The sequence below is a fragment of the Elephas maximus genome, chromosome 4, assembly GCF_024166365.1.
Source record: "Elephas maximus indicus isolate mEleMax1 chromosome 4, mEleMax1 primary haplotype, whole genome shotgun sequence".
Classification (NCBI taxonomy): Eukaryota; Metazoa; Chordata; class Mammalia; order Proboscidea; family Elephantidae; genus Elephas; species Elephas maximus.
The window spans coordinates 126,627,099-126,645,516 of NC_064822.1; the positions used below are offsets into that span (position 1 = coordinate 126,627,099).

The 18,418-nt window shown below is 40.9% G+C and overlaps 1 protein-coding gene across 1 annotated transcript in view; it reads left to right on the plus strand.

Annotated features, from left to right (window-relative positions):
* Nucleotides 1-18,418, plus strand: part of IRAK3 (interleukin 1 receptor associated kinase 3) — a 79,736-nt gene that overhangs the window by 28,021 nt on the left and 33,297 nt on the right. Inside the window, exons 3-6 of the mRNA XM_049883793.1 lie at nucleotides 5,648-5,712; nucleotides 6,335-6,389; nucleotides 10,640-10,791; nucleotides 14,670-14,734. Of these exons, the coding sequence (XP_049739750.1) occupies nucleotides 5,648-5,712; nucleotides 6,335-6,389; nucleotides 10,640-10,791; nucleotides 14,670-14,734 (337 nt within the window). The remainder of the gene's footprint in view (nucleotides 1-5,647; nucleotides 5,713-6,334; nucleotides 6,390-10,639; nucleotides 10,792-14,669; nucleotides 14,735-18,418) is intronic.

Sequence of the window (18,418 nt, forward strand, 5' to 3'; positions counted from 1 at the left end):
CAAAGAAGCTTTGCATGTAACAAAGAAGAAATCCTGAGAGATTTGTACCAGAAAACTGAAACTTCAGATTGACTTCTATGTTGTGGGGTTTTCTTGTTAATAGGCTATTAGACAGTTGCCAGTACATTTCTACCATCTATGTTCTTGGCTAGGCCCTTTTGTCTTTTGTACCCTGTCTCTTCACTTAGTTTGGTACAGAAGCTGATTGGTCCGGTGAAATGCAGTGAGTACCTGAGAACTATTAAATGCAATGCCTTGTCATTATCTGGGCCTTTTCCAGTCACTGAAACCATCCACATAGCTTGCTGTTTACAATATAAACTCATACCACTTTGACAGGACGTGTGGGTATGTTTTATACCTCAGTGTTCTGGAACAGATTTTAGGGTATCTTTTCACTCTCTATGTTGTTTATTTATACCGTGGAGAATGATTTGGACTGTGAGTAGACAAAAATTCCACATTCTTGGCTAGCTCCCAGTTTGTTGCATGTGCCAAGTTGATTTTTTTTTAAATGCGATATTAGCTACTTGGTGGAAAAACACTCCTTTACTGGCTTATTACAAAGAGAGAGGAAAACATCAGATTAAGAGGAGGTAGTGTCTTGCTCTGAGTCCTTTACTAAGTAATACAGCATTATTCAGTTGTAATTATTGAGTTGATATTTTGAATTAAATTACAACCTTGAAAAAATTATGTAAGTTGTTCAAGGCAAAGATACAATGACTCATTGGAAACATGCAGGTAACTTGCTGAGCAGGTGTCCCCTATGATAGTTACTCACTGAGTTAGGAGTTGGAGCTCCTAATTGAAAATGCATGAAAAGATTTAATCTTTCTTTGATGAGCAGGTTTATCAGTTATCCAAATAATCCATTTTTTCCTACCTTTCCTTAAAATTTTGTTTAGTTTGGTGGCATGGCTTTTATTTTAGAGAAAAAAATTTTTTTTAATTGTACTTAAGCAATTAATACACATATTGTTTTGTGACAGACGTTGCCAACCCCACAGCATGTCAACATCCTCCCCTTCTTGACCTTGGGTTTCCCATTACCAGCTTTCCTGTCTCCCCCTGCCTTCTTGTCCTTGCTCCTGGGCTGTGTCCATTTAGTCTTGTTTTATGGGTCTGTCTCATCTTTGGCTGAAGGGTGAACTTCAGGAGTGACTTCAGAACTGAGTTTAAAGGATGTCCAGGGGCCATACTCTTGGAGTTTCTCCAGTCTCTGTTAGGCCAGTAAGTCTGGTATTTTTCTGTGAGTTTGAATTTTTTTCTACATTTTTCTCTGGCTCTGTCTGGGACCTTCTATTGTGATCCTTGTCAGAGCAGTCAGTGGTAGCAGAGGTCATTTTGTGGATTTGGATTTACTTATGAGTCCTATAAGGAGCCCTGGGGGCACAGGGCTCCTTACAGGACTCAAAAGATTGGTAGTTTGAACCCAGCAGCTGCTCCGTGGAGAAAGATGTGGCAGTCTGGTCCATAAAGATGACAGCCTTGGAAACCCTATAGGGTAGTTCTACTCTATCCTATATGTTGCAATAGACTCAACGACAACCTTTTTTTTTTTCTTAGAGGGGTCTTATTAAGAAAGGCCTTTTATTTCCTTCCAGGCACTATCCCTGCAATTCAGGTGGCTGCCACTAGGTGGTTTCTTCATATCCTTAAAACAGTCCTCAAGATCACAGGGGAACCCTGGTGGTGTAGTGGTTAAGATCTTGGCTGCAAACTGAAAGGTTAGTAGTTCAAATCCACCAGCTGCTCCTTGGAATCCCTGTGGGACAGAAGACCCTGTCCTTTTGATAATACAAAAGGACATGACCAAATCGTTCAAGGAATTAGAATGTTTACTTACTGTTTTATATTTTTGGCATGCATGTTCTTTCGTTCAATTATCAGCAGTTGTGTCCCAGTTTTGACATGCAACTCACAGCTTTCTGCTTGCTTCTTAGAAGAATAATTTTGAATCTTCCATTTTATATGACATTGAAGTATTATGTCTTCTTTCATGAACAGCAACAAAAGGACTATGACTTTTAGTGCTCTTACAGCCTCCAAACTTTAAATTTTATTTTACACAACAATGCCTAATTCAAGTTGTTTATTATTTCTTTTTATTTTGCTTAATTGCCCCGGCTAGAACCTCCAGTGTAATGTTGAATAAAAGCAGCAAGTTAAGGGGAAAACATTTCAGTTTTTCACCACTGAGCATGATGTTAACCGTGGATTTTTCATAATTTTTTTTTTTTTATCAGGTTGAAGATATTCCATTCTATTCCTAGTTTGTTTAGTGTTTTTGTCATGAAAGGACATTGGATTTTGTCAAATGTTTTTTCTCCATCTATTTAGATGATCATTTGAGTTTTGTCTTTTAGTCTATTAACGTGGTGTATTACATTTATTGATTTTCAGATGTTAAACAAATCTTGGATTCCTGGGACAGATCCTACTTGGTTATGGTGTCTAATCCTTCATAGAAGTTTCTGGATTTGGTTTGCTAGTATTTTTATTGAATATTTTTGCATCATATTCGTAAGGGATACTGGTCTATAGTTCCCCTTTCTTGTGATGACTTTGTCTGGTTTTTGTATCAGGGTAATACTAGCCTCATAATATGAATTGGAACTTGTTCCTTTCTTTTCTATTTTGGAAGAGTTTGTGAGGGATTAGTATTGTTGTTGTTGTTAGGTGCTGTCGAGTCGGTTCCAACTCATAGCGACCCCTTTGCACAACAGAACGAAACACTGCATGGTCCTGCGCCATCCTTACAATTGTTGTTATGCTTGAGCTTATTGTTGCAGCCACTGTGTCAATCCACCTCATTGAGGGTCTTCCTCTTTTCCGCTGACCCTGTACTCTGCCAAGCATGATGTCCTTCTCGAGGGACTGATCCCTCCTGACAACATGTCCAAAGTATGTAAGACGCAGCCTCACCATCCTTGCTTCTAAGGAGCATTCTGGTTGTACTTCTTCTAAGACGGATTTGTTCGTTCTTTTGGCAGTCCATGGTATATTCAATATTCTTTGCCAACACCACAATTCAAAGACGTCAATTCTTCTTCGGTCTTCCTTAGTCGTTGTCCAGCTTTCACATGCATATGATGCGATTGACCCTCTACTTTACCAAGCATGATGCCCTTCTCTAGGGACTGGTTGCTTCTGATAACATATCCAAAGTACTTGAGATGAAGTCTCACCATCCTTGCTTCTAAGGAATATTCTAGTTGTACTTCTTCCAAGACAGATTTGTTCATTCTTCTGGCAGTCTATGGTATAGTCAATATTCTTCACCAACACCATAATTCAAAGACGCCAATTCTTCTTCAGTCTTCCTTATTTATTGTCCAACATTTGCATGCATATAAGGTGATTGAAAATTCCGTGGTTTGGGTTCTGCGGACCTTAGTCCCCAAAGTAACATCTTTGCTTTCTAACTCTTTGAAGAGGTCTTTTGCAGCAGATTTGCCTAATGCAGTATGTCCTTGGATTTTTTGACTGCTGCTCCCATGGGCGTTGATTGTGGATCCAAGTAAAATGAAATCCTTGACAACTTCAATCTCTATTTCTTTAAGATTGGTAGTGATGTCTACTCTTTTATTCTTGATTTTGTAATTCGAGTCCCCTCTTTTTCTTTGTTGGTCAGTCTAGCTGACTGTCAATTTTACTGATCTTTTCAAAGAACTAATTTTGATGTTATTGACATTTTCTTTTGTTTTTCTAGCCTCTCATTTATTTCTTCTGAAATTTTAATTATTTCATTCCTTCTGTTTGCTTGGGTTTAGTTTAGTCTTCTTTTCCTAGTTCTTTAAGGTGAAAGGTTAAGCTATTGATTCGAGATATTCCTTCTTTTTGAATGTAGATGTTAGCAGCTATAAATTTCCCTCTAAGCACTGCGTCTGCTATATCCCGTAAGTTTTGGTATGCTATGTTTTTGTTTTCAATCATCTCAAAGTATTTTCTAATTTCTATTTCAATTTCTTCTTTGACACATCGGTTATTTATGAGTTTATTGTTTTATTTCTACGAATTTGTGAGTTTTCCAGTTTTCCTTCTCTTATTGATTTCTACTTTAATTCCTTTGTGGTCAGAGAATATACTTTGTTTGATTTAAATCCTTTTAAATTTACTGTTGTTGTTGTTAGGTGCCGTTGAGTTGGTTCCGACTCATAGTGACCTTATGCACAACAGAAAAAACACTGCCCGGTCCTATGCCATCCTTACAGTCGTCGTTATGCTTGAGCTCATTGTTGCAGCCACTGTATCAATCCATCTCGTTGAGGGTCTTCCTCTTTTCTGCTGACCCTGTACTTTGTCAAGCATGATGTCCTTCTCCAGGAACTGATCCCTCCCAACAACATGTCCAAAGTATATAAGACACAGTCTCGCCATCCTTGCTTCTAAGGAGTATTCTGGTTGTACTTCTTCCAAGATGGATTTGTTCATTATTTTTTGAGACTTATTTTATGGCCTAACATATGATCTTTCCTGAAGAATGTTTAATGCGCACTTGAGAAGGATGTGTGTATTCTCCTGAGTGTGTGGATGTCTGTTAGGTCTAGTTAGTTTGTAGTATGTTCAAGGAGGCTTCTTATTAATTTATAATGTTTTGTTGCTAATCGTCTAAGAAAAAGAATCTAAGAAACACTAGAATTAATCTCAGAAAAACTAGATGATAAAAAAAATTTTTCTAAAGTCAGAATTGAAATGTCAGAAATAACAGCAAAACATGGCAGGTTTTACTCTTGTAGGGAAAGCTACATAGACTACCTCGGTGCAGACTGAAATCTAAACATTGGGCTAGAGTCTACAATTGGGGATGGGTGGAAGGAGCCCTGGTGGTATAGAAGGTCAGTGGTTGGAACCCAGCTTTTGCTCTGAGGGAGAAAGATGTGGCAGTCTGATTCTGTAAAGATTTATAGCCTTAGAAGCTCTATGGGGCAGTTCTGCCCTGTCCTATAGGGTTGCTATGAGTCAGAATTGACTCAATGGTAGTGGGCTTGAGTTTGGGGATTGTGGTGGTTATCTGTGGTTAATCACAGACACACACACACATATACAACCACCTCTAATAACTCATGGCACAAGATGGTATAAAAAATAAATAACCAGGAAAATATAATCCTGTAATTGTACAATTTAAAGTATGTGTTCAAAAAGCCAATAACAATGTTGCTTTTATCCTTTCAGTTTTCCACTTTATGTTTTAATATCTATGATGTCTGATAATAATAATAAAGTATTCATGTTTTAAATGAATGAAACTATGTTTATATTATATTTGATCGTAATAAAACTATTACACATATGTAATTTTGTAACTATTCTATGGGAGTAAAACTGAACTTTAGAAATGAATTCTACTATTGAGGTATTTGGAGCTCAGGTGGTGCAGCGGTTAAGAGCTTGGCTGCTAACCAGAAGGTTGGCGGTTCAAATCCACCGGTGGCTCCTTGGAAACCCTATGGGAAAGTTCTACTCTGTCCTATAGGGTTTATATGAGTTGGAATTGACTCAGTGGCAATGGGTTTGGTTTGGGTTTTATCAAGGTATATATTAACACAGTCTCAGAAATTTAAAAAATGTTCATTAGGGACATAATTTTTATTTAACCCCTTATGAATATGATGCAAAAATCTTTTTATTTCTTTTTCAGGAGCAGCCTGGAATCCTTCAGTGCAGAGTCATCAGAGAAATGAATTTCCAAACATGCCATCCAAGGTACAGTGTGTGTGCCTAGATAATGACCCTTGAACTCGGTCATATATATAATTGAGCATAAAGAATGAAATTATCAGACAGAAAAATGCTGGATTTTCAGAACCCTTTTCTAAAATCAGAAAAGCCTTAGTTCTCTCATTCCTCTTTGTTTAGGTAAAGAATCAGGGAATTAGAGATTCATAAGTGTTTGAAGAGTTAAGCACTTTCTCCTTTTAGTGATCTCTCAGAGTTAAGGCAGAGTTACTAAGGGGACTGTGAGTTATGCATTTGACTTAACTCAGATTTTCATTTTCCTGTTCTAGTTAGTGTTTTGCATGTTGGTATTCATTTTCATTAGAGAAAATTAGCAGCAATCATTTATATAGCTTTAGATGTCATTTCAAATTGATTATAATGGACCATGACATTGATACTTTATAGTAGGTATGGAAGCCTTAAATGTACATGGCAATGAATGCTGTTGAATAAAGTGAAAGAACATTGCCTTCTACTAGCTTTCTTCTAAATTAAAATTCACTTTATTGCACTGTATAGTCCCGGGGGAGCTTTGGATTTCTTTTGAGGCTCTGCTCTTTCTAGACTTATGAAATGGAATTACTTTAGTATGTATTTCTTCTCATAGGAAACAGCAAATGTCACAGTGGATAATGTTCATGTTCCTGAACGTAATGAAAAAGGTAAAAACAAAACAAACTTTCCTTAAATCATGCCTTCCTTTAAGTTAATTTAAAAGGAGAAATGTCAGTAAACATGTTGTCTATTTATTAATATGCAGATTCAGTATAAAATTTTTTGTAGTTATTGAAATGTTCATAATATTGACTGACCTTTATTGTTGCTGTGTGCTGTGGAATTGATTCCAACTCGTAGTGACCCTATAGGACAAAGTAGAACTGCCCGCATAGGGTTTTCTAGGCTGTAATATTTATGGGAGCAGCTTGCCAGGTCTTTTCTCCCACGGAGCCACTGGCGGGTTTGAACCTCCGACCTTTTGGTTTGCAGCCGAACACTTAACCATTGTGCCACCAGGGCTCCCTGACTGATGTTTGGCAAATAAATAATTGTGGTCTCTTCACTTAGTGGGATTTCGTATTGTACATGAATGAAATTTGCTGTTTTTATGTATCATCAGAAAATATTTTAAAAATTACATTAGATCTTAAATAGTTCTGGAAAATTTTGTAGCAAGGATCTCTAGAAGTGATTACAGAGCAATACAAGGGTCAGTATGAAAACCCAGTTATTTTCTGTGTGGAAAATCAGCCAAATTCTACTTTCACTTCTCTGACCAAACTGTAAGGATCAATCTAATCAATTCAGTTCTCTCCCATTTCTGTTCTGACACCATCTGTGCATGCAGTACTTCTTTCTCTGATGCACCAGTTATAGGGCACAGTCCTCCACTGACACACCAGCTATCGGGGACAGTCCTCCGCTGGCACACCAGCTATAGGGCACAGTCCTCCGCTGACACACCAGCTATAGGGCACAGTCCTCCGCTGGCACACCAGCTATCGGGGACAGTCCTCCACTGACACACCAGCTATAGGGCACAGTCCTCCACTGACACACCAGCTATCGGGGACAGTCCTCCACTGACACACCAGCTATAGGGCACAGTCCTTCACTGGCACACCAGCTATAGGGCACAGTCCTCCGCTGACACACCAGCTATCGGGGACAGTCCTCCACTGACACACCAGCTATAGGGCACAGTCCTCCGCTGACACACCAGCTATCGGGGACAGTCCTCCACTGACACACCAGCTATAGGGCACAGTCCTTCACTGGCACACCAGCTATAGGGCACAGTCCTCCGCTGACACACCAGCTATCGGGGACAGTCCTCCACTGACACACCAGCTATAGGGCACAGTCCTCCACTGACACACCAGCTATCGGGGACAGTCCTCCACTGACACACCAGCTATAGGGCACAGTCCTTCACTGGCACACCAGCTATAGGGCACAGTCCTCCGCTGGCACACCAGCTATCGGGCACAGTCCTCCGCTGACACACCGGCTATCGGGGACAGTCCTCCGCTGGCACACCAGCTATCGGGCACAGTCCTCCGCTGACACACCAGCTATAGGGCACAGTCCTCCGCTGGCACACCAGCTATAGGGCACAGTCCTCCGCTGACACACCAGCTATCGGGGACAGTCCTCCACTGACACACCAGCTATAGGGCACAGTCCTTCACTGGCACACCAGCTATAGGGCACAGTCCTCCACTGACACACCAGCTATCGGGGACAGTCCTCCACTGACACACCAGCTATAGGGCACAGTCCTTCACTGGCACACCAGCTATAGGGCACAGTCCTCCGCTGACACACCAGCTATAGGGCACAGTCCTCCGCTGGCACACCAGCTATAGGGCACAGTCCTCCACTGACACACCAGCTATCGGGGACAGTCCTCCACTGACACACCAGCTATCGGGCACAGTCCTCCGCTGGCACACCAGCTATAGGGCACAGTCCTCCACTGACACACCAGCTATCGGGGACAGTCCTCCACTGACACACCAGCTATAGGGCACAGTCCTTCACTGGCACACCAGCTATCGGGGACAGTCCTCCGCTGGCACACCAGCTATCGGGCACAGTCCTCCGCTGACACACCAGCTATCGGGGACAGTCCTCCGCTGGCACACCAGCTATCGGGCACAGTCCTCCGCTGACACACCAGCTATAGGGCACAGTCCTCCGCTGGCACACCAGCTATAGGGCACAGTCCTCCGCTGGCACACCAGCTATAGGGCACAGTCCTCCGCTGGCACACCAGTCATGGGGCACAGTCCTCCGCTGGCTCACCAGTCATGGGACACAGTCCTCCGCTGGCGCACCAGCCATGGGGCACAGTCCTCCGCTGGCACACCAGCCATGGGGCACAGTCCTCCGCTGGCGCACCAGTCATGGGGCACAGTCCTCCGCTGGCGCACCACTTATGGGGCACAGTCCTCCGCTGGCGCACCACTTATGGGGCACAGTCCTCCGCTGACGCACCAGTTATCGGGCACAGTCCTCCAGACTGCCAAGTCTGCCCAAGACCTCAGATGCTAGCCGCAAGCTTGGAGGGTCCCTATCTGCACCCCCACCTCCCACCAACTTCTGACCTGTTGGCCACAAACTCAGGTGTTCGCTCTGTCCCCTTAAGGTACCAGCCATAAGCTCAAGGGTCCCCAGCCTCCCTCACTTTTGACCTGCTGGCTCTCGCTACTCCCTCAGGTTTGATAATTCGCTAGAACAACTCATAGAACTCACAGAAAGTGCTATACTTATGATTACAGCTTATTATGGGAAAAAGGATACAAATGAAGAGACACATAGGGCAAGGTCTGGGAGGGCTCCATGTCCCAAAAAAGGACATTGTACCCTCCCACTTGCATCAATGTCTTTTACCAACCAGGAAGCCCAAGGAGCTTCTCTGTCCAGAACCTTTATGTAGTCAGGATTGATTCAATCAGCCTGCTTCCCCTGAGGTCAGCTGATACCAAGAGGTGGTCTTTCTGGCCTGGCCAGCCTCTACCTGAGTCACCTCATCAGCATAAATTCTCAGGTCTGGTCTGGAGGCCTATACAGTGAAACCTGTGAGAGCTGAACTTCATGGGACTACTTTGTTTTTCCAGGTCTCACAGGTTTTCCTCCTTTGACCAGGTGCAGTCTTGCCACTTTTCTAACGCTTGTTCTAGTGGAAAATATTTGAGTTTTCCTTCTCTGACAAGTTTCTGCCTTACACAGGTTCCAACTTTCATAGGTTTTACCGTATGTAACAGTGGCACCTCAGTTACTCAAGAAATTCCAAGGTTTTAGAGTTATTTCTCAGGAACCAAGGACAAAAACCAAATTTCTTTAGGTAAAGTTAATGTTAACCCCACATTTTCCATGTCAACTCTCCTACTTTATTAGCATGGAGAATAATTTAGTCCCACCTGGGAATTATTCTAATAAAATTAAATGACTATTTAAGGCTGCCTTGGAAACCTTGGTGGTGTAGTGGTTAAGTTCTATGGCTGCTAACCAAAAGGTCGGCAGTTCGAATCCACCAGTTGCTCCTCGGGAACTCTATGGGGCAGTTCTACTCTGTCTTATAGGGTCACTATGAGTCAGAAATGACTCTATAGCAATGGGTTTGGTTTTTTTTTTTTTGCCTAATCTTAGCCACCAGGTCTAATTGTTGCTTCTTTGGTTCAAAAGAGAATTAGAAAAGTTAGATAAGGCTTTAGTTCTTCAGCAATAAGATTTAAACTAAACGTTAAATGTCTTTAGAGAGCATATTGTGTTAGTTGTGGAGATATAACCAAACTTGGGCTCTGCAGGATTTAGCCAAGCTTTTTCTTTTGAATTTTTATTTGATTACCTTTTAAATGTTTTCCCCAACCTCCACTTCGGATGATTAAAAAAGGAAAATTGAAGCAGCTTCCTAATTTACTCTGAGGAAGTGAATTAGACATTTAGAGAATTTGGCTCATAAAAAGTGGTATCTTTAAGTCGTGCTTGGAGACTATTGTTTAGGCAAATCAAGATTTCCACTCCCATAGTTTCATATTGGTTTTAGGTTCATAGTGGGTCAACAGCGATACGTTGTCTTAATGCTAAGGAAACAGAACCTTGGAAAAGCTTTCCCAACTAAGTGTTTTGGCTGATCTCTTTGGAGAGGTGATAGAATCACAATGCTACTGTTCAAATATCCGAAATGCCACACTTGCTCTGTGGAAAATTGGGACCCAGACCCAGTCTATGTGCGGACAGCATGTGGACATCTGCCTCCTTAGGGGGATTCACTTATGGTTCCTGGGGCCCACCTTTACTGACCTACAACTGGGCTGTTTCTGAATGTTCATCTTGGTTCTTTATAATGATGGCTTAGATTCTTAAAAGTGAAAAAGTAACTTATCTTCTCCTGGCTTTTCTTCCTAAGGAATGTTACTCAGATCCTCCATCAGCTTTCAAAGCATCATAGAAGGAACCCAAAATTTCCACAAAGGCTTCCTAATAGGAGAAGGGGAGGTGTTTGAGGTCTACAGAGCGGAGATTCAAAACCGAGCATATGCCATTAAATTATTTAAACAGGTATGGAAAGAATTACCACTACAGGATATCAATTCCATTTATTTGTTCATATTTTATATTAAAATGTGTCATTTTTTTCACCAATATTGAGAGGAAGTATATTTTAAAATAAAGTGTCATAAATGGAAATAAGATATGTGGCCTCAGATGTCTAGAGAAATGACTGGAAAATGAATGCCTATTTTGCAGGAACATAGAAGTTAAATTCTTCCCAGGCCCAGATGTATTGCATAAGAAATATTTTTCTGACAAACCTTATGGGACTCCTGGGACTTTGTTTAAGATGGTCAGGTTATAAATTGTCTTCTGTCACAGTTCAGGAGCGTGGGAAGGAGGAAGCTTCAAGTAGGAACGGTAAGCCAACAATCAGAATAGGAGGTTAGAAGACAGCTGTATTTGTTTCCCAGGGCTGACGTAACAAAAGTACCACAAAAAAAAAAAGCAGGTGGCTTAAAAGAACTTAAAAGAACAGAAAATTATTGTGTCACAGAGGATGGAGGATGGAAGTCTGGATTCAGGGAGTCAGCAGGACCATGCTATCTCCAAAGGCTCGAGGGGGAATCCTTTCTTAGCAGGTACAAAGACCTAGATATGCATGTATGAAAACATATGTCTCGTTCATGAGTAACAGATCATTTAGTGTATCTGGAGTGTAGTGTGGGGGTGGGGAGGTAGCGGCAGAAGATGATACCGGAAAGATAAAGTCTGTAGGTGGTTTTTCAGTAAGAGAGTGAAAGGCCTAGATTTGTGTTTTTGAAGTATAACTTTGGTCACAGGTTAGATGATGGACTAGAACTTGGCAGGGGAAAAAACGACAAGAACTAGACTGGAGGCAGAAAGATCTGGTAGAACTATATTTCAGATGTGTAAACTAAGAAATGGATAGGGCTTAAACCAGTCATTCTCAGCCCTAACTGCATATTAGAATCATCTAGAGAGCTTTTAAAAAATGAACCCAGTAGAGGCAACTGGTTAAGTCAGAAAGGGGTGGTGGTGACAGGCAGCTGTATTTTTTAAGAGCTCCCCAGGTCCTTTGAATGTATAGCCAGTGCTGAGAACCACTGCTGTAAGTCAGGGCAGAGGCAATAGAATGGTGAGGAGAAGATAAGTGTAAGAGATGAGGTGAAATGGACCAAATCTGGTGACCCATTGGGTAGGACTAGGGAAGTGGAAAGAAGGAGGAATCTAAGGTGTTCCCTAGTTTGCAGCTTAGGTTATAGGGCCTTTTTGCTATTATTAACTCAGTTTCTCCATTTTCCCAAATTGTGTTTTGCCCCACTCTTTCAAAACGTGGTAGAAGGAACCAAAAATGTTCACAAAGACTTCCCAGATAAAGAAGGGGGGATTTTTGCGGTATACAAAGTAGAGATGCAAAGGTTTTCCACATTATAGGCATTCAAGACTCCTAAGAGGTAAGCCATCTAATCAAGAAATGGGACAATCTACTGGTAAAACCATTCACCAGATAGAATGGGGTTACTGTAGAAGTGGCCTACTGAAGCCTGTTTCTTAGGGTCAGAGGGTCCGTGGCTCCATTTGTACACTTCCCGTAGTTGAGTCCCAAGGACACCTCCCCAAAGGCTCCATCCACTTTTTTCCTTACTTTGCAGCTACCACCAAGTCACACTCTTTGTGAGTTTTCTCTCCACAAGTATGGCTTCAGAATAGTGTGCCATTGGCTCAAGATCCTCATCCCTTCCTGTCCTGAAGACGGGTGTCATTTTATTGACTGCCCTTGACCTCGCCCTCCACCATTATCTCGTAGTGTTGATTTTCTCAACCAGCTCTCCCAACGGACTAGGTTGTTAAGTTCTCTCAAGAGCTCTTATTTATCTTTGTGTCCCAGTGCCTTATTGCAGGGCCTGGTCCATAGTAGTTTCTCAGTAAATGTTTGTTGGATGAATTGGATGAATGCACATATGCCCTGTTCATGAATTTAGTTGCTAATCACTAGGAGTAAATAGACAGGAGGTAATGTACTAAGTCTTGCAAACCCTGTTCCCACACTGTCTTTTAACGGCCTTTTAAGGTAGTAAAGGAAACCCTGGTGGCATAGTGGTTAAGAGCTACAGCTGCTAACCAAAAGGTCTGCAGTTCGAATCCACCAGCCACTCCTTGAAACCATGTGGGGCAGTTCTACTCTGTCCTGTAGGGTTGCTGTGAGCTGGAATCGACTCGAGAGCAACAGGTATAGTTTTTTGTTTTGGTTTTAAGGGGGTGAATAAAAGTATGGTTGGACTTTTGCTCTCTGATTTTATCTCCAGCCCCTCCTCTGCTTCAACGCATGTGTGTATGCATGCACACACGCACATTTGCATATACACACACACACACTTATCAGGAAAGATTTAATGAAACCACAGACTGAGCAGTGTTTAAAGAAATACGATTTTGTAATATTGGGACATTAATTTCAATCACCCTTCTTAGAGGGACTGAGGTGGTGAAATACACCAGATGTGTTAAAGCCGTGCTTCTCCACTGTAATATGCACCTGGATCACCTGGGGCTCTTCTGCCAATGCAGATTCTGATTCATCAGGTCTGGGCCAGGCCTGAGATTCAGCATTGTCACCAGCTCTCAGAGAAGCCCACGCTCCTTGTCCAACAAACAGTTTGAGCAGCGAGCCATTAGAGTGCTAGGTTAGCATAAACACAAAAAACAGCTGCTTCATTTTTCAGGTGAAGGAAACTATGACCTTAGCAAGATTAATAGGTACCTAATTTTTTTAACTTAGTGTTAGACATGGGACTGATAAACAATCCTCTTGGCTCCCAGGCCCATGCTCTTTTAAAATGTAAATTCTGATCAAGTGGTCCTTGAAAATGGCTTGTTAGCCTGGCTTATCGCTTCTGACTTCCTGGCTTCACTTGGAAAATAGTTTCCAGAATTCCCGTTGGATTTCTGTTCCAGTATTCCTGAGAATAGGGTTCTAAAAACTCTGCCCTCTTTAGTGATTTTCAAATGATAGGACGTAGGAGCGTACTTGTTAGCTGCCTGTAAGTCAGAGTTGCAGATGTGACCATTGTGATCCACAGGGGTTTTTTGAAAGGAGATCTTCCTAGTCTGTCTTAGTCTGGAAGCTCTACCAGAACCTGCACTGTAGCAACAGGCAGGGCTCCACTGACAGATGTGTGGTGGCTATGCGTGAGGTGCGTTGGCAAACTGGATCCCCGGCACGGGAGGCAAGCATTCTACTCCTGCCCTCAGCACCATACTTAACTTCAACCCTTTCTCTTTTGTTTTAGAGGTTAGGGACCTGAGGCCCAGACACATGCAGTGATGTAAGTGTATTAAAGTATGGACAACAGTGCCAGGTACAGAGTAGGTGTGAATTCATTATTTGCTCAATAAAAATTCATGCGTCAGCCTCTGAACTAGCTTCTGAAGCTTTGAAATAAGGGGATACATTTTTCCTTTGCATCATGAACCTGTCTTTCCAAAATTAATACAAAGGTGAACTCGAGCCTGCACATCCAAATGACCCTCAAATGCCGAATTAGTGAAATTTTGCAGCAATGGCAAGTCTCAAAGAAGCTGCCACTTCTAACCAAAATATAGCCATTGTGAATTAGATTCTTTGTGAGATCAAGTGGGGTGTTTCTGTCATGGGATTTTCTTTGAATACATATACTATATCTGAATTTATGTAAATGTTTGCAAAATATGGTAAGAGTTTGAATATAACATTTGGCAATGTAATAAATTTTTTGAAAATCTGATGAAAGCTAAGGCTGCTCTGCCCGGAAAAATGTTCATATGCACGTACATCAGAACGTGCCTATCATTTCAGGGAGACCACGGGCCCTGGCTTAAGGATCCCAGAAATAGAGATGCTTTTCTTAATTTTTTTTCTTGTCTTTTTATATGATATTTAGGAGAAAAAAATGCTATGTAAGAAACAGTGGAAGAAGTTTTTATCTGAGCTTGAAGTTTTACTACTGTGAGTATATTTTGTCTGGAATTTCCTGCCCTTTTTGCCTGGTCTTCATCTTTGTTCATCTTTGATTCTACAGCACAGTGCTTGGCATGGTTGGCTATAATAAATGTGGGTCAGATGTTAGAACTCTGGGTAAATTTTTGACATCGGCTTTAGTATATTCCTTAAAATACATTTTAAAATAGACCATTTATATAATTCACTTGACCATATTTTAGCAAGAACATTGAAACTGCCACCAGGAAGTGGGTTAAATCATGTGTGACTAACATGGTTGAATGTAAAATAATCCTTAGAACAAAAAAAAGAACATTAGAATTGTATATATTTCACCCTTTCCTTAGAGACATTCGAGTCCAGAAACTGTTTCATCATTATAGTCCTTTGCAGAAAGAGTTTCAGACAAAGGACTCAAGTGCTTTTGATGTGCATATTATTTTCTGGGAATTCATTTATGAGTCTAAGGGTCCTTGGAGACAAATTAAAATGACTTCATTTTCATATATATTCATATCTGCAGCTGTGCAGCCTGCTTCATCAAAGGCCCCTAACCCTATAGAATCCACTCATCACCCTTTACCAATACAAAATGTTCTTTTCAGATGTTTTCTGAGCCAATGTGGTGGTGGGGGTGGGGGGGAGCATTATGCTGAGTCCCTCTCTTTTTATATCCAGGACCAAAAACCAAGAGGTGCTAATCTTAAAAACTTAATATATATGTGTCTTAGCTAGCTAGTGTTTCTATAACAGAAATACCACAAGTAGATGGCTTTAACAAGCAGAAATTTATATTCTCACAGTCTAGGAGGCTAGAAGTCTGAATTCAGGGTGCCGGCTATAGGGGAAATTTTTCTCTGTTGGTTCTAGAACAAATGTCCTTGTCTCTTTGGCTTCTGCTTCCTAGTTCCTTGGATATCTCCATGTGTCTTGGCATCTGTCATACCCCATCTCTCTTGCTAGCTTGCTTTTTCTCTCTTTTATATCTCAAAAGAGATTAAATGAAGATACTCCTGCCTAATTAACATTACAAAGACAACTCATTCCCAGATGGGATTATAACCATAGACAGAGAGGTTAGGATTTACAACATGCATTTTTGGGGAGACATAATTCAATCCATAACAATACCATTTAGTCCATAAAAAACCAAAATTGTAATAGTGGAGGATTTTTATGTTTAAGCTTTATTTGTTTACGAATAAGTAAGAGAGTTAAACCTTTGAAAAGTACAAAAGGGTAAACTGAGAAAAGATTTCCTCCCACTGTTATCGTACAGCTACCCAGTTGATTTTCCCAAAGGCATCAGTGTTATCAGGTTCTTGTATATCTTCCCAGATTACATCTTTGCATAAGGAAATACGCATTTTGTTTTCTTATTTTCTTCTTTTCTCAGGAGAGGTAGCATATACATACACACATAGTTCATTTTGCTTGTTTTAGAATTCTGTATTTTATTGATGGATGTTAAATTTTTTCTTTTATTATTAAAAAATAATGCTGCAAATGAGGAAACCCTGTGTGTATGTTATTTTGTACATGGTTAAATACATAAATTTCCATAAATAATGTTACAGATCAAATGTGTATTACATATTACCAAATTATCCTCCAATACATGTTATACCAGTTTACACTAATACCAGTAATATATGAGATTGTGTTGTTCCCCACATTCTTGCCAAGCTAGTGTGTTTTCTTACCTTTTAATTTTTGCCATTCTGATAGATAAAAATGATTTCTCAGTGTATTTTAAATTTCCTTTTCTATTATAAGTGAGATTAATAATCTTTTCATACATTTAAGAGATAGGAAACCCTGGTGGCATAGTGATTAAGTGCTACAGGTGCCAACCAAGAGGTTGGCAGTTTGAATCCGCCAGGCGCTCCTTGGAAACTCTATGGGGCAATTCTACTCTGTCCTATAGGGTCGCTACGAGTCAGAATCGACTCCATGGCAGTGGGTTTGGTTTTTTTTTTTTTTTTAAATATACTATTTTAAAGTTGGAAACCCTGGTGGCGTGGTGGTTAAGTGCTATGGCTGCTAACCAAAGGGTTGGCAGTTTGAATCAGCCAGACACTCCTTGGAAACTCTATGGGGCAGCTCTACTCTGTCCTATAGTTCTACTCTGTCCTTCTTCCTCTTCTTGGACATTAAGGTATGGATAAGGCAGACACAACCCTCTCTTCTTGGAGCATACCATCTGGAGTGGGGTTGGGAAAGAAGTATGTGAGTGAACAGGCAATTTCAGTAAACTGAGTGATGAGATGAGGTAGTATGGAGCTTGGGAGAAAGAGGAAATGATCACTTGGACTTGGGGTAGGGGAGCAGCAGATTAGGCTTCTAAGCTGACCTGAAGGTTGAGTATTTCTGTTTTAATCTTAAGAGAATCACTTAAGACCTAAGACTTTGTACTGTAAACTCTTTAGAATCTGGCTTCTGTTGCCTTTTATCCCTCCTTCCTCAAGGGAAGGAAATGGAGCTAATAATTTTTGCTGATTTGGCACTTGTCTAAGTTTTACCTTTCATTGAATTTTCATAAGAACCTCAGGAAGTAGACATTTTAAATACTATTTGCGTTTGAGTAAACAGGCTCGGAGATGCTAAATAACTTGCCCAAATTCACACAGCTGATAAATAGAAGAACAGAGATTCAAACCCAGGTTTTTCTGTCACTCAAGTTGGCTTGCTCTGCCACACCGTGGTGCCTTACGCCAAATTCAGTCTGTAGTAGTCTATAGTAGGTACTCAAAAATATTTATGGAACCGATTTTGAAAGGTATCAAATCCTGCCAACCTTCAGGTCTGTATAATCTAAAATCCTACTGGTTTCAAAGTTTGTAGCAAAAGGATGGATAGGGCAGGTCCGTAGGCTTAAACCCATGATCTCTCTTCATGGCATCTCCTTGTTCCATACCTTGCTAACTCCCAAAGGATCCATTTTTCTGCTTGATCTATAATATTTTAAAAGAAGCAGTTGGTCCTTTCTGCTCTGTTAGTAAGAGATCAGGGCACCGAACTATGGCTGTGTCTATATGAGGTCTTCTATCTACTGCTTTCCAGAGGATTTCTTTCCCTTTGAATTGTCTTAAATTGCAGGAGAATCACCCAACTGGTGGTATAGATCAGTTGTTTAGACAGCCAGAGACACCAGCTCAATTCCTTTTTCAGTCCAGTGCTTTTCATTTTGTAGATACGGTCTGAATCATAATAGGTGTACGGATCTTACACATACCTTTTGTCACTGAAGTTTTTGACTTTTTTTTAAAGTTTCTCTGTGTTTGTGTATGTGTTGTTTATAGGAAAGTTTTACTACTGAAGAAACGAATTATAGACCTATATTTCAAAACTTTTTAAAAACGGCTTTATTTTAATATACCCAAGCATGCCAAGGCATAGTAGGTGTTCAAGAACTAGTTGTCAAATTGAACCAGGTTCACCCTGTGCGTGAATTTCATGTTTTGTATTTCACGATTGTTACTTGGTTCCATTGGTCTCTATAGTGATGATACATTCATTCAAGACGTAGAGTCTTTGTTAATCCAAAACCAATTCCAATTGATTCTGACTCATAATGACCTATAGGACAGAGTAGAACTGTCCCATAGAATTTCCAGGGAGTGGCTGGTAAATTCGAGCTCTTAACCGCTGTGCCACCAGGGCTCCTCTTTGTTAATAAGCTAATAAATT